This window comes from Hyperolius riggenbachi, chromosome 5 (assembly GCF_040937935.1).
Source record: "Hyperolius riggenbachi isolate aHypRig1 chromosome 5, aHypRig1.pri, whole genome shotgun sequence".
Classification (NCBI taxonomy): domain Eukaryota; kingdom Metazoa; phylum Chordata; class Amphibia; order Anura; family Hyperoliidae; genus Hyperolius; species Hyperolius riggenbachi.
In genome coordinates this window covers 348,345,599-348,373,589 of record NC_090650.1, presented here as the reverse complement: position 1 = coordinate 348,373,589, position 27,991 = coordinate 348,345,599, and the positions used below count along the sequence as shown (strand labels likewise).

The 27,991-nt window shown below is 45.2% G+C and overlaps 1 protein-coding gene across 1 annotated transcript in view; it reads left to right on the top strand.

Moving 5' to 3' along the window:
• The window catches only part of CA8 (carbonic anhydrase 8), a 113,426-nt gene that overhangs the window by 6,335 nt on the left and 79,100 nt on the right, over positions 1-27,991 (top strand). Inside the window, exon 2 of the mRNA XM_068234787.1 lies at positions 24,122-24,313. Coding sequence (XP_068090888.1) covers positions 24,122-24,313 — 192 coding nt within the window. The remainder of the gene's footprint in view (positions 1-24,121; positions 24,314-27,991) is intronic.

Here is a 27,991-nt window from a genome sequence, read left to right as displayed (position 1 = left end):
AGTCATTGACACTGCTTGGAGGGGGGATGCTGCCTATTAATAATCATCACTAGCTACTTGGAGGAGGGGTAGCTGCCTAATAAGGGCCGTAACAGTATTTTAGTAGTTCTTGCCGAGGGGTGCCTTGAAAAAATGTAAAAGCCATCAAGGGCGCTATCACCCAAAAAAGTTTGAGAACCACTGCGTCTAGCGCTTTTAGGTGTGCACCGGCCCTTAGTGTTTCTAATTATAGCTCCCGCAAATATAGTGTTCCCCTGTAATAGGGCTTTTATTACACTGCCTCACTATTATACTGTTTTTCATTACGGTGCTCCTTATTACATTAACCCCTAATTTAGCCCTTTATTTTTATAGAGTGGCCAAGGGGGTACTTTCCACCCCACCAACTGAGGCCACTCTCATCGGAGGGAAAAATGCCAAGGAACTCCTGCAATGTCCTCAAGGAACCCTGTGGGGTTCTGGGGTTCCAGGGAACCCTGGTTGAGAAAGCATGCGGGCTTCCCCGTAACACGATGCAAAGATCTGACAAGATTAGCTACATGCTTGTTTCTGGTGTTATTCAGACACTACTGCAGCCAAATAGATCAGCAGGGCTGCCAGTCAACTGGTATTGTTTAAAAGGAAATAAATATGGCAACCTCCATATCCTTCTTGCTTCAGTTGTCCTTTAAGGCTACCTAATCCAGGCTAGCCCCCCGGATCAAGTAGAGGCAGGTTCTTTTTAACATCTCATTGACCAGCTGTACTGGCTAAACAAGGCAGCACAGTTTTAAAGCATACCCAAAGTGACATCTGACATGATGAGATAGACATGTGTATGTACAGTGCCAAGCACACAAATAACTATGCTGTGTTCCTCTTTTTCTCTCTCTGCCTGAAAGAGTTAATTATCAGGTATGTAAGTGGCTGACTCAGTCCTGACTCAGACAGGAAGTGACTACAGTGTGACCCTCACTGATAAGAAATTCCCCTTTTTACCCCTTTCTTGCTCTCAGAAGCCATTTTCTGTTAGGAGAGTGTTTTATAGTTGGAATTTCTTATCAGTTAGGGCTGGTTCAGACGGACGCTTGCGGAGCGTTTACCGCAAGCGTTTGGAACGTCGCGGTAAACGCTCCCATTCAAGTGAATGGGAGCGTTTACACCGAGCTTTTGCGCGCTTTTACCCGAACGCGGCATTCGGGTCCCGATTTTCGTTAGCGTTCGAGCTGCCCCTGGAAGCGACATGTTGCTTCCAAGGAGCGGCCAACCGCGACGGCTAATGTTCCCCTAGGGGAAATAAAAAACGCGACCGCATCGGAATGCGACCAAAGGCTACTGAAAGCCTGAACACGCAGCCGCCGCAACGCCCCCAGACGCGACGCCACGCAGACGTCCGTCTGAACCAGCCCTTAGGGTCACACCATAGTCACTTCCTGTCTGAGTCAGGACTGAGTCAGCCACTTACATACCTGATATTTAACTCTTTCAGGCAGAGAAAGAAAACAAGGAACACGACATAGTTATTTTTGTGCTTGGCACTGTACATACACATGTCTATCTCATCATGTCACATGTCACCTCAGGTATCCTTTAAGCATCAAGAAATCTCTTGTCTATGGGTGGTGGCTGAAATGCTCACTTGTTGGTAAGTTCAGCCTTGTGGCTGCAGTTACATGCAGACAAGTGGTAGCCTTCGGTAACACAGAGCTAGCTAGCAAGAAGAGTGGGAGCAGCTGACAGGTGGTGAGTTAGTTCACTGTCCTCAGATGTGCGTAATAAAGAGGCCTCAGGCTTCTCATGTCAGTTCCCAAGAAAGCCATTATCTGCTTAGAATTCTTACATTTCCTCAGTGATTGTGTTGTGTTTATTCCAGGTGTTTGGCTTTCCAGCATCAGAAATGAAATATGTACTGGTAGTTTGATTAGCTCTAGATTGTGTTTGCATGATTGTGGCGTTATTATTACTCTTTATTTATAAAGCACCAACATATCCATGGCTGCACTGAACACTAAATAAAAAGGGTACAATTTATCAAACATTTATACTTAAAGAGAGTCTGAAGCGAGAATAGATCTCGCTTCAGACCTCATAGCTAGCAGGGGCATGCGTGCCCCTGCTAAAACGCCGCTATAGCGCGGCTTAACGGGGGTCCCTGTCCCCCCAAACCCCCTCCGTGCAGCGGGGGAGCGCTTCCTGGAGGCAGGGCTAACCGCCGCAGCCCTGCCCCATGCGCGTCTGTCAGACGCGTATCTCCGCCTCTCCCCCGCCCCTCTCAGTCTTCCTTCACTGAGAGGGGCGGGGGAGAGGCGGCGATGCGCGTCTGATAGACGCGCTGGGAGGCAGGGCTGCAGCCGTTAGCCCTGCCTCCAGGAAGAAGATTACCAGCGACCATTTTACGACCAACTTTTGCGGGGGGTGGGTTGGGGGTGAAGGGACCCCCGTTAAGCCGCGGGATACGTGCCCCTGCTATATATAAGACCTGAAGCGAGATTTAGTCTCGCTTTAGTGTCTCTTTAACGCTATAGATTGCTATCTGGACGAATGTTTACCTGACATTCCCCAGACCTATTAGGTCTCTTTTACACTTGCCATGGTGAGTCGCGCCGTCACCGTACACTTCCCTGTCACAGCGGTGGGCGAGTTGCGGTATAAAGGGTTGCGGTATTGTAAGCACTGCATGCAGTGCCTTACCGGTAAACACGTGTGTTAGTAGTAGTGAAGCAAAGTTTTCATTGACTGTATGCTTCGCTGTTCCCGACACGGCGCTGCCATAATGTGCGGCATGACTTTTTGGTTCCATTGCGATACATTCTTTTTGTACAGCTAATGCAACATCCCACTGTGAACCTGGCCTAAGCCCTGGAACCCACTAGCAGCTCTTTTCTAAGCACTTGTGATTTGAAAAGCTCTTGCTAATGTAATGCTATGGGGGATTTCAAAAAAAAAAATCACATCCCTCAAGTGGTTTACACACATAGCATTATAGTAGCAAGAGCTTTTCAAATCACAAGCACTTACAAAAGGCTTAGAAAAGCACTGCTTGTGGGTTCCAGGCCTAAGAGATGATCATTGAAAATATGCATAATTCTGCATCAACTCAGAAAAATGTGCTCCTTTAGGGCTGGAACCCACAAGAGCGTTTTTTTTGAGCATTTTGGCAGCGCTGCGATACGCTAGCGTTTTGCCAAAACGCTCAGCTGATGTTAATGGATGGGGCAACTTCCACAGGAGCGTTTGCGTTTCCCAGAAATGCAAACGCAGGACATGCAGCATTTTGGGAGCGTTAGCGCTTCAATGTAAAGTATTGAAACGCTAGCAGAAACGCTCAGCAAAACCTAAACTGAGCGGTTCTGCTAGCGTTTTGCGGTTCAGCACACTGTAACAAAATGAAAAATAATTCACAGGACCAATCAGGATAAAAACGCAAAACGCAAAACGCTAGGCACCCGCTGGGGAAAAAAATACAATGTTGCAAAACACAACCCAAAACGCGCATGAATCTGCTTGCAAACCGCTCAGACAAAACGCTAGCGGTTGCGTTTTGCGTTTGCGGTTTTCAGTGGGTTCCAGGCCTTACTGTGGATATAAGAGACAGTAAATGAAATGTAATTTTTGGGTGCTAGTCTACTTAAAGGGATACTGTAGGGGGGTCCGGGGAAAATGAGTTGAAGTTACCCGGGGCTTCTAATGGCCCCCCACAGACATCCTGTGCCCGCGCAGCCACTCACTGATGCTCCGGCCCCGCCTACAGTTCACTTCTGGAATTTCTGACTTTAAAGTCAGAAAACCACTGCGCCTGCATTGCCGTGTCCACGCTCCCGCTGATGGCACCAGGAGCATACTGCGCAGACCAAAGACCATACTGGACTTGTGCAATACACTCCTGGTGACATCAGCGGGAGCGAGGATGCAGCTGCGAGGGCGCAGTGGTTTTCAGACTTTAAAGTCTGAAATTCCAGAAGTGAACCGGAGGCGGGGCTGGAGCATCGGTGAGTGGCTGCGTGGGTACAGGATGTCTGCGGGGGGCCATTAGAAGCCCTGGGTAAGTTCAACTCATTTTCCCCCGACCCCCCTACAGTATCCCTTTAAGTGGACCCAGCAGGAAATCTCATAGGAAACAGTCCTCCAGTCGCAACACCCTCTACAACACAAAACGCTGTGATTGGCCAAATAGTGTGGGCGTAGTTTACTATAACATATCTGAAACCTCCTGTCCACCCAATCATGTGAGCTGAGTTTCCTTATGAGGTTTTCTGCTCAGTAGGGCTGGTGCACACCAGAGTGAGTCGTTTTTTCCACAAATGCAAACTCGGGGGCTGCAGCATTTTTTAGATTTCAAAGGCGTTTCTGCCTCAATGTTAAAGTATAGGAAAGTGGAAAACCGCTCTGAAAAACGCTAGATCGGAGAGGTTTTCCAGGCATTTTTGTTACAGAAGCTGTTCAATAACAGCTTTACTATACCAATATTTTAAATCTGCTACACAAAAAGGCTCCAAAAACCGCTAGGCATGTTTAGAAAACCTCTCTAAGCATGCCTAGAATCCCTCAGAAATCTGCTTCAAAAACCTCTAGCGCTTTGCGGATTTGCTAGAGATTTTTGGTGTGCACTGGTCCATAGACAAACGCCAATGTAGAACAATATACCGTATTTTTTTTGGACTATAAGACGCTCCTGACTATGAGACGCACTAGAGGACAAAAACCAGGGGAGAAAAATATATACAGTATACTAAACCTGGTGCATCCATGGTGAAGGGGCATCTTGTGGATTATTCCCCCTTTGTACCTCACATCCCCTTGTACCTCTTGTGGTTCTGTGTCCTTCTCTGTCCCCCTTGTGTCCTCCTCTGTCCCCATGTGTCCGCCTCTGTCCTCCTCTATGCCCCTTTGTGTCACCCATGTGTCCTCCTTGTGTCCTCCTCTATGCCTCCTTGTGTCCTCCTCCATGCACCTTTGTGTCCTCCATTTGTCCCCCTGTGTCCTCCTCTGCATGGGCACAGTACAGGGAGTCCCCGACATTGCGGCGGGTTGGAGGTTCGTATTGACAGACGTTCACAAGTCAGGAACTCCCTGCATTTGGACGCAGTGACTGTTTTTCTCCACTTTTGGTAGAGAAAAAATGAGTCTTATAGTCCAAAAAATACAGTAATTGCATAGCAAACCTAATGGCATATTCACATTGGAGCATTAGCAGTGCATTGCAACAGAATCCATTGGAATGTTGCGGGGTATGCTCTGCGTTACAGGACGACGTGTGCATTTACAGAAGCGGTGAAGCATAATTTTGATGTACTCTATGCATCACTGTATACATTGCATTGAACACGTAATGCTTAATTCAACTTTTCCTCTCTGTTGCAAACCTGATTTTACAAGATATGCGATTTTCCAATGTGCATGTAGCCTCAGGGTACCTTCACACTCAGAATTTTTTCACACTATATTTACTACGTCGCAGCACAATAGACAATATAAATGCTTTGGAAAGCAATTATATTTCAATAGCGCTTTCACACTCACATATTTAAGGTGCGGTGCAACGCATGCTATTGGAATAACGGACTGCATGCAGTGCTTTAGCAGGCAATGCACATGGTTCTGGGTACAATGCAAGCATAGGTCTGTGGTCTGCATGCTGCTTTATATGTGTTGCATCACATCGGAAATGTGCAGATTTCCATCATTGTGTTGCAATCCTTTTGATGTGCAATGCGTTGGATATAGTGTGAAAGTAGCCTAAGGCCTAGCCTAAGGCCTGGAACCCACTAGAAAGCGCGAAGCGCTATCGCAATAGCTAGCGATTTGTGATAATGTTTTGCAAGCGGTTTTGGGAGCGATTTCCCTGCTCCTATACAATTCATTAGAATGGAAACGTTTCCAAATTGCTGCATGTCCTGTGATTGCGATTTGCTTAATCGCAAGTGCTGTAGTGGAATCTGTCCTATCCATTTACATTGGCAGAGCGTTTAGGCAGGGGCGTGTCTGGGTTATATAGCGCCTATGGCAAACACTGAAATTGCACCCCCCCCCAACACCCCTGAGTCAACCACCATGCCCCATAATAACAGCTTCTTTTCTTGCAATTATACAAGTCCTCCCACTATAAGTAGCCCCCCCCCCAAGTATAGGTTGCTAGAGTTTGCCTCCTAAGTATAATTACCAGAGGTAGCACCACAGTATAGGTAGCCAGAGGTAATTTACCCAGTATAGATAGCCCCCAGTTTAGGTTGCCCTCCCAGTATATGTAGTTAGAGGTGTCTCCCCAGTATAAGTAGTCTTCTTAAGCATAAGTGGTGAGAGGTGTCTCCCCAGTTAAAGAGAACCCGAGGTGGGTTTGAAGAATATTATCTGCATACAGAGGCTGGATCTGCCTATACAGCCCAGCCTATGTTGCTATCCCAAACCCCCCTAAGGTCCCCCTGCACTCTGCAATCCCTCATAAATCACAGCCACGCTGCTGACAAACAGCTTGTCAGAGCTGTCTGTGTTTATCTCTATAGTGTCAGTCTGCTGCTCTCCCCGCCTCCTGCAGAACTCCAGTCCCCGCCTGCATCCCTTCCCTCCCTGCTGATTGGAGGGAAGGGACGGGGGCAGGGACCGGAGCTATGCAGGAGGCGGGGGAGCAGCTGAGACTGACACTACAGATGTAAACACAGCCTCACAGCACGACTGTGATTTATGGGGGATTGCAGAATGCAGGGGGACCTTAGTGGGGTTTGGAATAGCAACAGAGGCTGGGCTGTATAGGCAGATCCAGCCTCTGTATGCAGATAACATTCTTTAAACACACCTCGGGTTCTCTTTAAAGAAGTCTCCCAGTATAGGTAATGAGAGGTGTCCCCCAGTAGGTTTGGCAGGTGTCCCCCAGTATAAGTACCCCCCCCCCCCCAGTATCCCCACAGTATAGGCAGAGAGAGGTATCCCCCAGTATAAGTCACCCCTTCAATATGGGTAGTGACAGGTGTCTAATTAACCCCCCCCCCCCCCAGTATATATAGTGAGAGATGTCTCCCAGTTAGAGGAGGCAGCCCTGGCCCCCAAGGGGCCCTTGGCACAAGCCATGCCTGTACCCCTCTAGATACTCCTTTGCGTTTAGGGAAATAGCTAGCGATTTAAAGCGCTCCCTAAACGCTCAAAAAAACGCTCTAGGGCGTTCCAGGCCTCAGGCTAGTTTCAAACTAAGGTGTTGCATTCTTTGTAAAAACGGGAATGCAACGTGTGTGTGTGTGTATGTGTGTGTGTGTGTGTGTGTGTGTGTGTATATGTGTGTGTGTATGTGTGTGTGTGTGTGTGTGTGTGTGTGTGTGTGTGTGTGTGTGTGTGTCTGTGTGTGTGTGTGTGTGTGTGTGTATGTGTGTGTGTGTGTGTGTGTGTGTGTAGGGGTGTGTGTGTAGGGGTGTGTGTGTGTGTGTGTGTGTGTATGTGGTTTGGTGTAGAGTCATATCGCGCTGAACACGTGTGATGCAATGCAAGCATAAAAAGTATGCTTTACTGCAACTGTAAGTGCTCACATTATCCAGTACTGCACAGCATACATCGCGTTACTCCAATAGACTCTTGTCACACTGCTCTGCTAACATGCCAATGTGAACTTACCATTACAATATAATTGCATCACATTTGCCATGTGATTACATTGTTGGACACAATGCAGCGCAACGTGACGTGAAAGTAGCCTGAAGAATTAAAGCTACTGAATACTCTTTTGCTTCCAGTGCCAATGTGAACAGTGTCATGAGCCTAGGTTCTCACACATAGTATGTGTATCCCAAGTGGTCCCCAAGGGCTTCCTGACCTTGCATAAAGCTATGAACACTCATCCCATCTTGATTGGCCAATTTTACCACTTCCAAGTAGCATGATGGCCAACAGATTTTGAATACAGATTACATGGAAAAAGCTCTATGGGCCCATTCACACTAGAAACACTTTTCTGAGCATTTTGCAATTGATTAGCGCTTTTGAAATTCGAGAACTTGCGGCAATTTTTCTGCAATTTTTACCATGACTTTAATGAAAGTGCATGGAAGCGATTTTAAAAAACGTTAAATCGCAAAACGCTCAGAAAAGCGCTTCTAGTGTGAATGGGCCCAAAGGCCTGGAACCCACTAGCAGTAGGTTACAAGTCATTTGTAAGTGCTTGTGATTTGAAAAGCTCTTGCTAATGCAATGCTATGGGTGTGATCCCACTTGAGCAATGTGATTTAAAAAAAATCCCCCATAGCATTGGCTGCTAGATTTGTAAAGTTCGGATTTGCTGTGATGACTTGTTTAAAGAGAACCCGAGGTGGGTTTGAAGAATATTATCTGCATACAGAGGCTGGATCTGCCTATGCAGCCCAGCCTCTGTTGCTATCCCAAACCCCCCTAAGGCCCCCCTGCACTCTGCAATCCCTCATAAATCACAGCCACGCTGCTGACAAACAGCTTGTCAGAGCTGGCTGTGTTTATCTCTATAGTGTCAGTCTGCTGCTCTCCCCTCCTCCTGCAGAACTCCAGTCCCCACCTGCATCGCTTCCCTCCCTGCTGATTGGAGGGAAGGGATGGGGGCAGGGACGGGAGCTATGCAGGAGGCGAGGGAGCAGCTGAGACTGACACTACAGATGTAAACACAGCCTCACAGCACGGCTGTGATTTATGAGGGATTGCAGAGTGCAGGGGGACCTTAGTGGGGTTTGGGATAGCAACAGAGGCTGGGCTGTATAGGCAGATCCAGCCTCTGTATGCAGATAACATTCTTTAAACACACCTCGGGTTATCTTTAAAAGGAAACAAATATTTCAGCCTCCATATCCCTCTCACTTTAGGTGTGCTTAAACTAGCATCTGCCAGGTTTAGAGATGGCCCTGCTTAGGATAACTCATGGAGAAGCATGTGATCAGTTTGATCAGCTGATAGATTTGTAAGGTTCTGATTTGCGGTCACGATCATGCGTTAAACAATACGCTGGCAGTCCTGCTGATCTGTTTGACGCAGTAGTTTCTGAATCAACCATCTGAAACAAGCATGTGGCAAATCCAGTCAGACTTGTTCATGGTCTAATGGTGCCCATACATTGTACAATTTTCTCATCCAATCTTACCATTTTTATGTAATATAAGGGAACTGCCGAAATTATCTTTTCGGTATATTCAGTTAATTTACCCTTATACTTCATAGAATTGGTAAGATTGGATGAAAAAAATTGTACCATGTATGGGCACCGTAAAGCTCCTTGCACACTATGCACATTGCGTTGTGATAGAATCACAACACAACGCTGACAAAAAGTCGCACTGAAGTACTAACGTGTGCATCGCTGCACTGTAAACACGCACGTTACCCCCAACTGAACCTACCACAACAACCCGCACAATTATCATGTGATAGCTCCATAGGAATATAATTGCATCGCGCTGGGATGTGATTATATTGTACGTTGCTACAGAACGCAAAGCTCATTGTGTGCAAGGAGCCTATGGCTAAGCAGGGCTGTGGAGTCGGAGTTGAGGAGTCGGAGTCGGGGCAATTTTGGGTACCCGGAGTCGGAGTTGGAGTCGGAGTCGTGGTTTCATAAACTGAGGAATCGGAGTTGGAGTCGAAAGATTTTTGTACCGACTCCACAGCCCTGTGGCTAAGGCTGGGAGCACACTGGTTTGAATCGTGTGCATTTTGCTGCATAGCGGGAATTACTTGCATTTAGTAATAATCTATGTGCCGCGTTGTAATGCGCAGCTCTCTGCAATTTGCAGTGTGCATTTTAAAAACACAGCATTATGCATTATCCTGTATACAATGGGCAACAAAAACCTGCGTTACACATACATTTTACAGAATAAACATGATACTGTATTTTTCACCATAACCAAGGGGATTTTTTCAAAAACGCAGACGCATGAACTATGCAACCATACAAAGCGTGCAAAAATGCAAAGACAAAAAACTCTGAAAGGCACATGGCAGAAAACGTATGGTTTTCCTCACAGACGTGTGCTCTCACTTCAGGTGTCCTTAAGGGCTAGTCTCCACTAGTGCGGTGTGCGTCATAGCCATGCACGGCTATGGGATTCGCAGCCTCCACGGCGAATTCTGCGGGGGGGTTCTGGGCGAATCGCTCCCGCAAGCGATTCCGCCGCGGCGCCGTCATCCCCTATGGCAGAGTTTCCCCGTGCGAATCATGTGCGGGGAAACTCTGCAGAATCGCCGGCGAAACCGCCCTAGTGGAAACGGGCCCTTAAATAAAAGGAATTAATATCTTGTGTGGCAGATAAAAGCAAATGGCTGTTGCTTTCTGGTGATCTTCATAAAGTTCATGCTGAAACCTATTATTATTATCTTGTCACTTAGCTGTCCCTCAGAGGAGCTCACAATCTAGTCCCTACCATAGTCATATGCCTGTGTATGTATCGTGTAGTAGCCATTTCAAGTGAACCTGAGAGGAAGCAAATTAAGTTTTATACATACCTGGGGCTTCCTCCTGCCTGATTAGTCCCTTTCCATCCTCCTCTGCTGCCTGGATCCTCCGCTATCGCTCACAGTAATTTGGCCTGTTAGGACGTAATGCACATGTGTGGCCAGGCCACATGCGCGTCGTCATGCTTCCGCCACTGGGTGCGCTCTTAGCCTGTACAGCACGACTGTGCAGGTGCAGAACGCTCCTGTCCGTGGGAGCGCGATGGTTGAATGCGTGCAGCAATACTGTGCCTGCGCCAACTGGCTCCGACTGGCTGAATTACCGGGAGCCATAGTGGAGGACGCAGGCAGCGGCAGAGGATGGCGAGGGACCGATCAGGCTGGAGGAAGGCCCCAGGTATGTACAAAACTTTTAATTTGCTTTGTGACAGGTACCCCTAAACTTATCTGTATGCTTTTGGGATGTGGGAGTAAATGGGAGTGCCCGGAGTAAATCCATGCAGACACTGGGAGAACATACAAACTGTGGCATGAATAAATTCCTCCACCCCATCAGATTCTGATCTGAGAGGGTTCTATGTTTGAGCCAGATCGGGTGCCCATCTATTAGTGTATTTGCACTTTTTCATTGGTCTAATAGCATTCTGATCTTTATTACAATTAACATACTCAGCTATGTGAATGTACCTTGAAGATGCTGGCCTTGAAGATTCCTTTTGTCTTGTTTTGTAACTGTGTGGATATGAAACAGAACTGTTCTCTGTGAAGTGACAGTTTTCGCACACTGATTTAATTCCAGGGATGGAAGATACTTCAAAAAATATGCTCACACACAATGTAACACTTAGCAGATAATCTTATCATCAGCCAAAGTAATGGCTGTGATTTATTTCCATGTTATTCTCCATGGCATCAGCAGGGCTGTTAATTATTTACTGTTCAATGTGGTCTGGTTCACAGACAACTTCATAGCTACTATCAACATACCTGCTTCTAAATAAACAAAGATCAGAAAGGAATAGGTAATCTACATCCATCTTCTTTTCAAGAAATATGACAAGGTGTTAATATGCAGTGTGTTATCTGGCAGCTCTGTAATCCTCAAACAGAAACCACTGTAAATAGTCTATATGCATCCTGTGCTGAACCTTCTACCCATAATATCGATCTATTGATCTATCTATATATACGTCTTTCTATGGCCCTGATTCACAAACCAGTGGTAAGATTGCCATATGCACGAAGCTCACGTCAAATCTTAAAGGATACCCAAAGTGACATGTGACATGATGAGATAGACATGTGTATGTACAGTGCCTAGCATACAAACAACTGGGCTGTGTTTCTTTTTTTCGTTCTCTGCCTGAAATAGTTAAACATCAGGTATGTAAGTGGCTGACTCAGTCCTGACTCAGACAGGAAGTGACTACAGTGTGACCATCACTGATAAGAAATTCCCCTTTTTACCTCTTTCTTGCTCTCAGAAGCCATTTTCTGCTAGGAAAGTGTTTTATAGTTGGAATTTCTTATCAGCGAGGGTCACACTGTAGTCACTTCCTGTCTGAGTCAGGACTGAGTCAGCCACTTACATACCTGATATTTAACTCTTTCAGGCAGAGAAAGAAAAAAAGGAACACAGCATAGTTATTTGTGTGCTAGGCACTGTACATACCCATGTCTGTCTCATCTTCTTACATGTCACTTCGGGTAGCCTTTAAAGAGGAACTTCAGCTTAAACAAACATACAGTCATTAAGTTACATTAGTTATGTTAATTAAAATAGATAGATAATACAATCTCTTATCCACCCTGTTTTGAAAAGAACAGGCAAATGTTTGATTTCATGAGGGCAACCATCTTTTTGGTTGAAAGGAGGTGACAGGGAGCATAAGACACAGTTCCAACTGTCCTGTGTCCTGATCACCCCTCACAGTTGCTAGGCAACGAGAACAACAGCATAGGAAATCCCATCATGTTTTGCACAGCATCAGGGGAAAAATGCCCTGGCATCTTTCTTTGATGGGGCGGAGCTTAGCTTCTTTTCAGCTAAAAATTAGGCTTACGTAATAAAAACAAAGTTCTGATGCTGTGAAACGTAAAGAAACACCAAGCCTTTTCAGTGCTGCTGAGTAGATTTTTAGTCTGGAGGTTCACTTTAAGTTATCCGTACATCAGGCGGTGTTGGGCAGATTCGACCAAGACACAAATCTCTTTCTAATCAAATCTGATTAGAGAGAGATCTGTCGGCTGTCCATATTTCAGATCGATTTTAGCATGAAATCTCTTGGGAATCGGCCGAGCTCACTGCATCCGGTGCTTTGCCGCTGTTCCCTAATGTATATGTGCTGTAAGTGTGCATTTATACCTTACCAGTCCTGTGTTGCGGTGCCGTCCGTCTTCCGCTGCTCTTCTATTTGCCGCATACCCGTAGCCGGCGTGGCTCCTGTGTGACGTCGCAGCTGATAGTAGAGCAGTGGTAGACAGACGGGCACCACAACACAGGACAGGTAATGTATAAATGCACACAGCACATTTATACATTTTGGAAACAGCGTTTCATTGCTCGTCCCGTTATCGCTCACTGTTACCGCTGTGCACAAGATCGAGCAAGTCAGCCCTACAGCTTGCAGCATGTCCAACCAATTAATGCGACCGATTTTGGCATCGTCAATCGGGCTTGCACTTGGCGGCAACAATTTTCATTCAATTTAATTGTAACAATCGAATCGGATGGTCGATCGGCCGCCAAGTCGCCTGCAGTATGGCCACTTTTACCGCTGCATTGGGAATCAAGGCCAATAGCTGTCTAGTGAGTGGACATTAAGCAACATTGAGGTTGATTTCCAGTAGCTGTTAATATTGTTGTGCACAGACAGCGCACACCAATACTACTGGTACATATGACAGCAGAGTATCATGCGTTGCGCAACTAGTGCAACCTGTGGTACGTGGGTAATGCGAGATTTGCTATGGTAACATATGTGGTCCTACTTGCTTAAAGGAATACTATCAATACCCAAGTATTCTAAAATGACAATGTACAAATAATGTCTAAGTAGCTGTGTAAACTTTTCCTACTTTTCATGTTAAATATCAGAGGCAAAAGCTTTAATTCATTGTGTGTAGAATTTAGCTCTATTGGGACAGTGTTGTTTTTTTGCATATCAGACTATAGAGTATTTTTCCCTGAAAGCAAAACAAATGCAGACTGCTGTCAGTACAGAGTGAAAGGAATAACAGTAAAGGAGTTACAGTAAACAAAAGAGATAAGCAAATGAAATGTATAAATCATTATTTACCAGCACTTCAGGAACTCTCTCAAACTCAGGTTAAAAAGCGCGTTAATCGATATTGTCCCTTTAACCTCCATGGCAGTATTCTCGACCTGGGCTTGGGGTTAAAAAGAAAGATGCTGGGAGCTGTAATTCTGAGCATCGGTCGGGGTATCCCACAGGAGGTATATGCAGAGCCTGCAGCAGAGAAGCCTTTATAACTCCCTCCTCCATGATCTAGATGTTCGCTGCCCATCTTCTTCTGCTCCTCAGAGGGGAGATTGCCACATGACTACAGGCGGTGATCTCACCATATCGCTGAGCGCCACCCAGAGGTAGCAGCGCTCGCTTTTACCATGTACGGCTGGGGAACCATCCTCAGACGTGATATGAGACCCCATTTTTTTGTTTTAAAAAGAACCCGAGGTGTGTTTAAAGAATGTTATCTGCATACAGAGGCTGGATCTGCCTATACAGCCCAGCCTCTGTTGCTATCCCAAACCCCCCTAAGGTCCCCCTGCACTCTGCAATCCCTCATAAATCACGGCCGTGCTGTGAGGCTGTGTTTACATCTGTAGTGTCAGTCTCAGCTGCTGCCCCGCCTCCTGCATAGCTCCGGTCCCTGCCCCCGTCCCTTCCCTCCAATCAGCAGGGAGGGAAGGGATGCAGGCGGGGACTGGAGTTCTGCAGGAGGTGGGGAGAGCAGCAGACCGACACTATAGAGATAAACACAGCCAGCTCTGACAAGCTGTTTGTCAGCAGCTTGGCTGTGATTTATGAGGGATTGCAGAGTGCAGGGGGACCTTAGGGGGGTTTGGGATAGCAACAGAGGCTGGGCTGTATAGGCAGATCCAGCCTCTGTATGCAGATAATATTCTTCAAACCCACCTCGGGTTCTCTTTAACAGCACTAAAACACATGAAAAGGTGAAGTGTGCAGCTATGCAGAAAGCAATTCGTTATCGCTAAACACACACGTTAACATTAAAGATGAAGCATACTTTTCATTGATTGTATGCTTCTCTGTACCCAACACAATGCTCAGATAACATGTAGCACTGCTGTCCTGGTCTGTTGTGTTCCTGCTGCCACAAGGAAGGCAACACAATGGCCACTGTAAATGTGGCCTCAAAGAAAAAAAATAATTCAATAAATAGAAAAATAATGTAAAATAGATTTTGCTCCCCCAAGTCCTGCTTGTGGAACTTCCCCTAAGCTACCCAAATTAGAATATGGCCCTGTTAGTATTGCTACTAATAAATATTCATCTTTAACATTTTAATAAGTCCTTCAGCAATAATAAGTTAGAAATGCAGCATATTCATCTTTATGCCTTTTGACTACTGAAGCTAATCTAGCTATTGATGGCCGTGGCATAGCTTTGTGCCTTGCAGTGTCTGTATGACCTTACTGTGCAGAATGTTGAAGTGAAGCCAGAATAGAAGATAAAGGGCCCAGCAGTGCAAATACTATGCTCTAATGGCATCCATTGTCTGACCACTGAAAGATGTGACTGCTCAAGTTTACTGTGTGATAGTTTGTTTACATGCTGTTAATATCCACTAAAATGATTTCCATAAGTAAATGCCAGAGTGCTTTCTAAACTATTTGCTAAAATTATTTGTGTTAATTTAAGCGAATGCCATATTTAAAATGCAATTATCTGATTTAAAAACACATCATTGCAACTATACGGGGTCTGATGCTGGGGATACATGATAATATTCAGCTGGTCCGATCACGCTGCTCGAACCCCACCCGCTCGATCCCCGCCTGCGGACAATGGCAGGGAATCGAGCGCTAATAAGGAAGCGCGGGCGGGGGTGAGCGGTAATCGATCCGCGGGGACGCGGTGGGGACGCGGCTGGGGTCGATCCTGCGAACCCGTCTATGCCCGGCATAACAGAAGGAAAAAGTACAGTAAGCATTAATATGAATAAGTGCATCAAGAAATGAAATCGGTCCTCAACTCAGAACTTCCTCTCTGCTCTAAAAGATACGCAGCGGCATAACAACCTTCAGGCTGGGTGCACACATAACAGAGCGTGAAAGGTTGCGTTTTCTGTCATGTGCGTTTTTCATTTTGTGTGCATTTTAGGGCGTTTTTAATGCGTTTGCGTTAGTGCTTTTTTCCCACAGGTGCATTTTTCCAGTGTTTTGCGTGCGTTTCTATGCGTTTGCGCTTTTTCCCCCAGGTGCATGTTTGAAAACACATACAAAACGCATATGCGTTTTTTATATGCGTTTTTTCCTGCAACCCATAGACTTCCATTAGCGGCAAACCCGCAGCGTTTCCCGCCACCGTAGCATTTCTGCTAGGTGTGTTCCTACCCTTAAAGAAAAACATTTTTGTTACAGCTGATACAAATCATGCAATAAATCTGTAGTGTGTTTACTTCCTGCTTTTATGGAAGCAGAAATATTGTTAACATCCTGTGTTTACAAATTAGTTGCTCTGCCATGGCAGAGGAGAATCCTGAGCTGACACAGCTGAGAGATCAGATTACGGTGGTGATTTGTCACAGATGAGGGGGAATTAGACTGGCGAAACTCGCTAAATACATACAGGGTGCATTTCTCTGTTTTTCTTCTGTCCTGTGCAAGAGTTCAGGTCCACTTTAAAGTATACCTGAGGCGATATGTAACATGACGAGATAAACAGGCGTACAGTATGTACAGTACAAAACCTATTAATAACCAGGCTGTTTTACTTGTTTTATTTTGTTGCCAGAAAGAGTTCATTTCCAGACATGGAAGTGACATCTTCTGTCTTGTAGGTACCTTGTCGGAAATATAGTAAACATCACTAATAAGCAAATTACAGCCGTAAAGGATTTCCTGGAAAAATACAACTTCTGAGGGCAGGGTGAGATAAAATACAACAACTATTTACCCTTTTCTAACTCTGGGACACTTAATAAGCTGCCAATGATTAGAGACAGTAAAACATTCAAGTTACTTTGTAAATGTTTAACCCCCTTGGCGATCTGATTCTTTTCGGATTTCAGGGTCTAAAAGCGGTGCAATTTTTTAGCATGCTTTTAGACCCTAAAACCAGGAAACGATCACACCGCAGAGAGATCTGCAGCAGCCCAGCACTCACTCACCTCCCTGGGATCCAGCCCTGCAGTTCTCTCTCCGTCCTTCGGGTGTAACCCTATAGTGAGATTGCTGGCTGTCGTCATGACGACAGACAGCAATCTCACCAGGGGGAAGCAGAGCCTCGGAGGAGAGGAAGAAGAATGGCGGCCGACGTCTGGATCCCTGGGAGGTGAGTTAAAACACTGCGTGCATTGCTCTGCATAGACCTCCCGGCGACTACCACGCGTTCAGCTCGGGATAACTGCACCTAGCTTGTTTTTTCCACCTGTGATAACCGCTAAGGTGGTTAAATATAAAAGAAAACCCTGGGATACTTAAAGTCATTTTCGGGAGTAGGAGGATAAATATAATTGTTTATCTCATCAGTTTAGTTTCATCTTGTGTTCACTTTAAAGTGTAACTGTCAGGCATAAAATCAAAAATCAATTCTTTATTTTTATCTGGTAAACAATTAGTAAAGGTGCTAACCAGGTAATCAAAAAGTTAAAATGACTATTACTTTTCTTGTTGATAAATGATTATTCCCAAGTTTACCTGACTCTTAGTTGGTACATTGCTGCACAAAGGAAGTTGCAGGGCATGCTGGGTTGTCCTCTTTTGCTTCTCTATTTAATTAATGCAGCCTGATTGGCTGAAGCCTCTTTGCCTTCGGTTTTCCCCTCCCACACCTCTGTGGCTCTCTGATTGACCACTATTTCTCATGCTGAGACAATGCACTTTCTATGGTGGAGAGCAGTCAATGCATACAGAGCCGGGACAAGGTCCTCCAGCACCCAAGGCTGAGACGCCAAAGTGCGCCCCTCCATCCCTGCCACCCCAGCCATCACACACTGATTGCTATTAGACTAAGAGGCGCCACAGGGCCCACAACCTCCCCAACACCTTAATATCTAGTTATCTGGCTTGCAGTCACTGTCATGTATCCCCTTTTCTTATTTCTTTCTGCTTCAAACACAATTAGGAATGACAGCTGAATGAATTCTGCGCCCCCTCCTACACTGCGCCCTGAGGCTGGAGCCTCTCCAGCCTATGCCTCGGCCCGGCCCTGAATGCATACACAATAAGGCAGAGCAGACTAAGGGAGGAAATTATATCAGGATTGGCTTAAAAATAGCCACAGTTAAAATGGGAAATGCTAAGAAGGATTTTCTCTTTTTTTTACTGTAGAAAAATCACTAAAATCAAAACGTGGACAGTGCAATACATATGTTATGTAAGTAGAGCAAGTATTTGTCTACTTGTATATATGTTGTTTTTTTCTGAGATAGTATGGCTGGCAGCTGCTCTTTAACCTGCTGGGCGGTCTGGACGATTTAACCTGCTGGGCCGATTTGGCTCAAGTAAAAAGCAGCACACGCATCCGGCACTTTGCCAGCCGCGTGTGCTGCCTGATCGCCGCCGCTCTGCGGCGATCCGCCGCGAGCACCGGCGAAAGAGGGTCCCCCCAGCCGCCTGAGCCCAGCGTAGCCGGAACAAAAAGTTCCGGCCAGCGCTAAGGGCTGGATCGGAGGCGGCTGACGTCAGGACGTCGGCTGACGTCCATGACGTCACTCCGCTCGTCGCTATGGCGACGAGGGAAGCAAAACAAGGAAGGCCGCTCATTGCGGCCTTCCTTGTTTATTCTGGGCGCCGGAGGCGATCGGAAGAACGCCTCCGGAGCGCCCTCTAGTAGGCTTTCATGCAGCCAACTTTCAGTTGGCTGCATGAAATAGTTTTTTTTTTATTAAAAAAAAAACCTCCCGCAGCCTACCTGGCGATCTTATCAGAACGCCAGGCAGGTTAAAGAGACTCTGAAGCGAGAATAAATCTCGCTTCAGAGCTCATAGTTAGCAGGGGCATGTGTGCCCCTGCTAAACCGCCGCTATCGCGCCGCTAAACGGGGGTCCCTTCACCCCCAGACCCCCCACTGCAACACTTGGTCGCAGACTTGGACGCTCCTAGAGGCAGGGCTAACGGCTGCAGCCCTGCCTCCAGTCGCGTCTATCAGCGGCGCATCGCCGCCTCTCCCTCGCCCCTCTCAGTGAAGGAAGACTGAGAGGGGCGGGGGAGAGGAGGAGATACGCGCTGACAGATGCGCGTGGGGCAGGGCTGCGGCGGTTAGCCCTGCCCCAACCAGGAGGCGCTCCCCCGCTGCACCGAGGGGATTTGGGGGTGAAGGGACCCCCGTTTAGTGGCGCGATAGCGGCGGTTTAGCAGGGGCACACATGCCCCTGCTAACTATGAGGTCTGAAGCGAGATTTATTCTCACTTCAGACTCTCTTTAAGGCACGTGGCTCTACACTCTCAAAAAGTTCAGAGTGACCTTACTTCCTATATACATAGCTGATAATTAGGACCTTTGTTACATTTGAGCTAAGTTTTTGAAATAATTTGCACACATCATAAATGAATTCTGAGAACAATCTGAGTGGTGTAACCTACGTTTAAAGTGGATTCAGAGTTGTGTTTGGCTGGTGATGTATTTTTCCAGTTGCGACCTCTCCCATTCTGGACTGCATTTGTGACTCGTTTGGGATGCATTTGAATAAATGCTAATGTCCACCAAGCCTTTTACTGGCAGCATGCTTTAGAAAACTGAGCTCTGATTCTAAGCCAGAAGTCCTTTTCAAATTCTAACATCTGTATAATTGTGGAATTCACCTCATTTCCTGTCCTGTTTCCAAATGTCAAAAGGACAGGATGGGAGATGGAATGTTGACATTGGGGACATAGTCAACAATGAGTATGGTACTTTAATTAAACTGATATGCATGGCACTCCTCTCATAATGTAAACCAAAGCAAGGAATAAATGGTGCTTCTGTCGGTTAGCACGCTTCACCTTATAAACATGTAGATATTAAATTCCTCTGGTCACCACTGTGTATAGAATCACTATTTATAGAATATAAGAATAGAATAATTTTGTATTTATGTTATAAAAATGTTGTATTTTGTGTTATTGTACATTTTGTATTTTTGACATTTGGGCATTCTTCTATCTCTATGTATAAAAAGTGTCCCTGCGTCCTGTCCCTGTGTCAGTGCTTTTGCATTACTGCGAATGTCCTGCACCGACACAGCCGTTGGGATAGGACGTAGGACGGGGCCGGGCCGGCGTGTGCACATAGCGTGCATGAGACACGTTTGCGCGCGGTGGGCGGGTGCGTTTGACAGTTGGCGGTGAAAGACCTAGAGCCCGTTTTTAAACGAGCTTAGGTCAGCTAGTTTTTTAATAATTTTGTACAGGTGAATTTGATTATTTTATCTACAGGTTTACATAAAATGTTATGATTGCTTGTGCAACTGTAATTAGAGGGATATGGAGGCTGTCATATTTGTTTCCTTTTAAACAATACCAGTTGCCTGGGTATCCTTCTGACACTCCGCCTCTTATACTTTAAGAGTGGGTCCACACTAGACCCGGTTGCAGGACGGACACTGCAGTCCGGATCAGGGGAAGTACCCACCGTACTGCAAACTGATGAAAGTGCATCAGTTTTGCATCAGTTTCCGTTCAGGTTTTTGCCTGACAGAAAACGTCTCCATCATTAGGAAGGAGTGGGAGGATTTTTTTGGGCCAATCATAAAGCTCAGGCTATCCGTTTTAACATCCATTTTTTGCCTGTGGAGCTGGAGATGCGTTTTCTCATTACTTTCACTACCCCTGCGTGTATCCGTGGTCCTGATCCGTTGCATGAAAATGCAGCAGATCCGGACCTTCCGTTCAGGTTTTGAAAACGGATCCCCGCAAACGCAGACGGATCCGTTTTTTACTTGGGTGAGGCTGGCTGCTATTTTCAACATTAGTATCCGGGACTCCGTTTTTCATCAGGTTTGAAAAACGCAGCCACGGATACGTTTCCGGACCTAGTGTGGACTGGCTCTAAGCCATAGATCCTGAACAAGCATGCAGCAGATTGGGTGTTTCTGACCATATTGTCAGAGCTGACAAGATTATCTGCATGCTTGTTTCTGGTGTGTTTCAGACACTACCGAAGCCAAATAGACCAGCAGGATAGCCAGGCAACTGGTATTGTTTAAAAGGAAATAAATATGCAGTGTTCTCCCCAGGGCTAATTAGGTGGGCGGGCCGCCCAGCTGTTTTGAAACCCCACCCGGGTGCTATCCAAGGCCCGCCCGCATTTAATATACAGTTCTGCCATGCAGTTATATGAGCTGCTAACCGCTCGCACATAGCGGGTCTTCTGCATCGACATCCCTAGTTCCAGCTGTGCAGCACAGGGGAGTACTGGCCAGGCCCCTGTACTGTGGGGGGCGGGAGGGAAGTACTGGAGGGGACCGGAGGATGTGCTCTCTAGTTACGGCTGCGCTGCCTGTGCCCGCCCCTGTGCCCACCTGTAGTGTTCAGTCAGACATTTAGATCACCGGCAGCCCGAAGGGTTATAAGACGCAATGTGCAATAATGCGCCTTACATTTAAAATATATGAAGTGACGTCACTTATCACACATTGCGTCTCTCATAACCCTGTGGGCTGCCGCTGATCTTAAGGTCTGACTGAACACTACAGGCGGACACGGGCAGCACAGCCGTAACTAGAGAGCACATCCTCAGGTCCCCTCCAGTACTTCCCGTCCGTCCGTACATACAGTGGCTTGGCCAGTACTCCCCTGGGCTGCAGCCTATCCAATCTCCGGTCTGTGTTCTCGCAGCCGATCATGGCTTTGAAGATTGTCAGAGCATCCTGGGGTGCACGGAGCCCAGCGAGCAGCAGGATGGTGGACGGGTGCTACTTCATCAAGGAGCACAGCATGAAACCTGCAGGCCTCAGATTAGAGCTTGATATCATTGGCAGTCACAGACTGGAAAGAGGCTCCATCACACCTCCACATACAATTCCAATCGATAAAGACCCAATCCGGACTCAACCAATCATCACATGTGGATTCTTCAAGAATTCATATTTATTTGCAGCGGTTATACAGCATAAAAATACAGCACAACGTTTCGGGCGTGGGGCCCTTTCTCAAGTCTCACTCACTCTTTTCTCAAAAACTACATGGTCTACTTGTCCCCACTCTTCCTCGACATATATGAAGCAATTTAGGTGACAATAGCATGTAACATACATTGTCCATTCCTCTCCTTGTCACTGCAATAGACTTTTGGTTAAAGTCACATTTTCACAATGGAAGAGGTAGGTTTGCTGTGATAGGAGGGAACATCACAGCAAGTCTGCCTCTTCTGTCTGAAAATTAGACTTTAGCCAAAAGTCACATTTTTCAAGGAGTGATTACAGAGACTACGGGGAATTAGGAGAGAATCGGACAATGCACTGTATGTAGATCCAGCTTGTACATACCTCTGTGCTTACCTCAGGTAGCTTTGCCTAGGGTCAGGTTTGGAATCTGAAGTGAAAATAAACTTATGATATAATGATTTGTATGTGTAGTCCAGCCAAGAAATAAAACATTAGCAGCACAGATATGAGTCTCATATTCAGGGCAGTGGAGTCGGAATCAGAGTCGAGGAGTTGGAGTCGGGGCAATTTTTAGGTACCTGGAGTCGGAGTTGGGAGAAAATGCACCAACTCAGTCTCCTGATGAATTTAAACTTTAACTTAAATAGGAAATATGATAAAATGTGCTATTTCTCAGATAATAGTCATCATAAATAATTTATATATAAAGTAATAGCTGTGCTTAGTCCACAAAAATTAAACAAACCAATCAAAAAATAGTTACTTGTGCTGCTTCAATAAAGCAGTCCCCGTATTTTTAAAGTCAGATATACATATCTGAATGTGACTGTACAGTATTTATGATGTGTACACAGGAGATGGAAATAATTCTGCGTTGATGCTGGTTTATGCAGATGTATACACTCCCTTTGCTCATTAAATCAAATAATTTGATATGTTGTTAAAATTTGGTTTGGTGACTACGAATTAAAGGGTACCTGAGACAGATGAAAAGAAAAGTTTTATACATACCTGGGGCTTCCTCCAGCCCCCTTCAGGCTAATCCAGTCCCTGTCTTTCTCCGCCACCTGGATCTTCTGCTATGAGTCCCGGTAATTCAGCCTGTCAGCGCAGTCCAGGAACATTCTACACCTGTGCAATAGTGCTGCGCAGGTGTAGTACGCTCCCAGCGGCGCAGTGTGTGCATGCGTACTATGCTCGACTGGCTCAAGTACCTGGACCCATTGCAGAACATGCAGGTGGTGGACGAGGACAGCGAGGGACTGATTAGCCTGAAGGGGGCTGGAGGAAGCCCCAGGTATGTATAAAACTTTCATCTGTCTAAGGTTTACTTTAAGTTACACAGTATTACTATACTCTACATATGCACTCCCCACAGAGCTGCAGGGAATCCACTGAGAATATTGTGCACATTGAACACAGAGGTGTTGTCTGTCACCCATAAACCTGGTTCAGATTGTACAAGAAAAATGTGCAATAGAGGAAGAATAGCCTTATTCTCCTGCAGAGTACCTGCACATCACTCTTACATGTACCCACAGTTACATTGCCTAGGGCATGATGGATGTTCTTTGTTCCTGTCTTCTACAAGTACTATTACCAAGGACTAGTTTTAGTCTATGGCTAAAAGTAATAGAGGTATTAGAGGCAGAAGATCACCCAGGTAGCCAGGTAACTGGTATTGTTTAAAAGGGAATAAATATGGCAGCCTCCATATCCCTCTCACTTCAGTTGTATTTTAAAATTCCTAAGCATTGGCAGTTAAGAGATGCATTTCATGTTACATACAAATTAGAGGAGTCGGAGTCGGTGGAATGCTAATCCAAGGAGTCAGAGTCGGAGTCGGTGGATTTTTGTACCAACTCCACAGCCCTGCTCATATTGTTTCCAGTACAGGAAGAGTTAAGAAACTTCAGTAGTTATCTATGCAAAAGAGCTCCCCTGAGCTCTGTGACTTGCAAAGTTCCAGAGAGCTCTGTCTTCTGAAGCTTTTATCTCAACTGTCCCTCACTGTATCTTGTTTGCTTAAGTTTTACTACAGAGGAAATTTGAAAAGGTCATTAGCTCAGCTCTGTGAAATCATTTAAAATGCTGAGTGTAGTGTGTAAGCTGACAGAATGATGCAATGTTATATAAAAAAAAAAAAGCTATATAACTGAAAATAAAAATATATTTTCTTTGCTACCAATGTTCTATTAATTACCTGTACTACACATACAATTCATTATATCGTCAGTTTTTTTTTCACTTCAGTGTCACTTTAAGGCGATATATCCCCTCAAAAGCCCCATAGGAGTACATGTTCCAGTAGGGACAATGTCAGGGAGATAGAGGTTTTGTATGCTATACCGCAATTTTCTAAATATAACCAATGATAGCACCAATAACCTATTTACTGTGCTAATAAGAGTTCTGTAAATTGTTAGTTGTTTCATGGTATTATCTAATTTCATAGGTGTTGAATGGGGTTTACTTTATCCTGAAGCTAATGGCCAATACCAGTCTCCAATCAATATAAATTCAAGAGAAGCTCTATATGACCCCTCTTTGCTTGAAGTCCGACTGTCTCCAAACTACGTTGTCTGCCGCGATTGTGAAGTCCTCAATGATGGGCGTGTAGTTCAGATACTTCTAAAGTCAAAATCAGGTAGGTTTAGAAAATATTTTGATGAACCTTAAATCAAATATAAGAGATGATCAATTCTTCCAGTAGGATTTCTAGACTAGGAAAATTCATGGAGAACATATAATACATTTTCACTGGTAAAACCTGGAAGCAGAAATGAGACATAACAGAATTGTACTAATTGATCACGTGATCAAAACTATCACATGCCACTCTATCAACTTCCCTAAATTGCATTGGTTATTATTGTTTATCATACTTCATGTAAAGTACTCCTAATAAAATGAAAAGATATAAGTACAGAAAACTGGTCAGAGGTTGTTGCCAGGTGGCTGGATAGCCTCGTTATTATTTAGAATTCGGATAACAATCACATCTTTATGGATCCTAGTGAAACTGTACATTAACAGCTGCTGAGTGGACTTGTCCTGGTTGAACACATTTTGTCAAGAAAAGAAATGTCTCTACCATTACCAAAAATCAAACTTGTTGTGGGGGTGGATCATGGTGGCTACAGTTAATATATGAATTGTGCCATGTGATTCTTCTGTCCATGAAGGTCATAGAGAAAGGTGTTGTGATCTTTTGGGGATCCATTAAAGTTTTACTGGGGCAACCATAGTTTGTAGCTATGCCTCTGGTCAGGTATAACTACAAATCATGCCCCCTCCAGCAAAACCTTTTATGGGGCCCCCCAGTTTTCACACCCTTTCCCTTGCCTACCCCTGGTGACTCTAACACCCTGAGGGCCCATCTTACAAGGGTCATAAAACAAGTGTAGACATCTTCACACCCATAATAAATGTTGCAGTGTTCTCCCCAGAAATGTTTTCCAGCCGGGTAGCATGAAATAATAGCTGGGTGGCGTGAAAAATTAGCCGGGTGGGGCGTGATGAGAAAATGCAGGGCCTTTTGTGCACAACTCTGCTTGTAGCATAGGAGGAGGTAAGCTGATGACACCCGGGTGCTCACCAAAACTAGCCGGGTGGACCATCCGGCTAAAAGAGCCCAGGGAGAACACTGATGTTGCCACAAAAACACCTGACCTAAAGGATGGACCCCTTTATCGGAGGAAGTGAAGTAGTAGTTGGGGGCCCATTACAGCTTTGGGACCACCTACAGTCGCATAGGCTGCTCCCCTGCAGTTACACCCCTGCGTCTGTTAGTGCTGGTCATTCTAAGATTTTTCTTCTTAGAGCTGTATTCTCCTCCACAATGCCAGGAACCCAGAGTAGAATATAACTGGTGAATTTAGTATTGTAAGAAGTTCTGGGGATATCTGGTGCTACAAAAGGAACAGTGATTATCAGCAAATACTGTGTGCGTGTGAAAATTGTGGGTTTTTATGAGTAGCTCCACATGTATCTTGCTTTTCTCATGGACATTTCCTTTATTTATTTTATAGATGTATACCACTGATGCTTTTCCACTTCACTTTACTCAGAATATTGAACAATGACTTTATAATATTTACTGTCTCTCAGTTGGGCTCACAATATAATATCCCAGCTGCAGTTTAGCATCATTTTTTTGGGGGAAAAGAACTGATCTACCAGCTAACTTAGGTTGCAGGAAAAAAAACAGGACCACCCTGAGGAAAACTATACAACCATTGAGATAACATACAAATAGAATATGTTTGTCCTAGTTGGGACTTATGTCTGGGGAATGTCCTAGGTGGGACTTATGTCTGGGGAATGTCCTAGGTGGGACTTATGTCTGGGGAATGTCCTAGGTGGGACTTATGTCTGGGGAATGTCCTAGATGGGACTTATGCCTGGGGAATGTAAAGCTATAAGATCAGCATAGTAACGATGTAAAAAAAAACGAACTAAAAACAGTAATATTCTAGCGCTGCTCACTTTACAAATGCCCAAGTCTTAAACATCCCACAGTATATCCCACACCCAATGCAATAAGGGGCTTACCAGCCATTGGCAACCCAACTTATAAGGTTGTTAGTGAGCAATGTTTTGTAAAGATAATTTTTATTGAACATTTTTTCAAGTTCCAAACAAAAACAATTTGCAAATCCCACCCTCCACCCCCATAAACCCTCAGGGCCCATCATCATAACTAGCATATAAACATACAATCAATGAAGGTTCAAATGTATACAAAGATCTAAAACACATAGCAATCCAGGTAAACTTAACCTACCATCAGAGTCTAAACATTTATATCCAAGTTTGGGTCGACAGATTCTGCGTCATCTACCGAAGTGCCCCAGATCTTGTCAAGTTTAGAAAGATGACCCCCTAACCTTATACGTGAGTTTATAAAGTGGAATCTTTTGATTCACCAAACAACTAAAATCGCCTATTGTTGGGGCCCCCTTTAACTTCCATTTAAGTAGTAGGTATTTCCTGGCATAAAAAAAGGTAATTTTCACGAATAGAATGTTATGCTTCTTACAAACAGCATTGTCAATAATACCTAACATCGGGACCTTGAAAGATATATCTATATGTCTTGCATGAGATCCGCCCAAAATGTTGTAACCTTTTCCCAGTATGCCATCACTACGGGGCAACTCCATACACAATGTCAGAAGTCATTGTCTTGGATACCGCATTCAAAGCACTCCAAGCTCACATTCAGATTAATTTTGGCCAACCTGGCTAGAGTGAAATATGTTTGATGAAACTATTTATTTTGAATTAGTTTGTCCTGTGCGCTGATAACCGTGGCCATGTATAAAAATTCAAACTCCGCCCAGTCTAAGTCTTCCAGCAACGCATGACTTTGTTGCCATTGCAATTTGATCCTATCATATCTACTAAATCTCGTTTTGTTTGTACCAAAATAGCATAAAACCTAGATACCTGCTTAGTCTTATCTTTATCAAGCATCAGGAGTTCAAGCTCTGAGGACTCAATGTGGACCCCCAAAGTACCTGGCTGGACTCTGACTGCACCCCTCAGCTGAAAATAATGAAATAAGGAGTGTCTAGGCAAGGCACTTCCAGGTTCATCAGCGCTTCTGTTCTGTCTGCGCTCATCCATCTATGGACATACGTTGCCTGTGCAGCAAGAAAACAGAGATAGAAATCTGGGAGTTCTAACCCCCCATACACCACTGGTAGCCTCAAAGTACTAAGCGCTTTCCTAGGTAAAGAACCACCCCCATATAAAACTCATCAATAGGGCATCTATTTGTTTAAAGACTATTTAGGACACATCATGGGGGACATCTGAAGGATATAAAGGAGCTTTGGTGCAAACAACATTTTAATGGCAGTGACCCTACCTACCACCTTAATTGACAGCTTCCCCCATACTTTAAGGCGGCAGTCTAAGTTTTCTACCAATGGGGTGAGATTCCTAGACATGTAATTACCTACTTCCCTAGTGACAATAACCCCTCAGCGAGCGGTGTTAATCAAAGTGGCTGTCATGGCGGCGTAGTGGTTAGCGCTCTCGCCTTGCATCGCTGGGTCCCCGGTTTGAATCCCAACCAGGTTAACACCTGCAAGGAGTTTGTATGTTCTCCCTGTGTCTGCGTGAGTTGTGGTAAGATTATTTTTTGCATTTGGTGTGGGACATGCTCTGGAATACTGAACACTTGGGTGATTGTATAGTAGGCAGTGCTGGAATATTTGTATTTATATAGACTGTGCACACCGAGGCCCCGGGAATACTGGCTGCTTTAGCTTTTATGTGGAGTAGGCACTGGTTATTTTGAAGCTTTTGACAATCT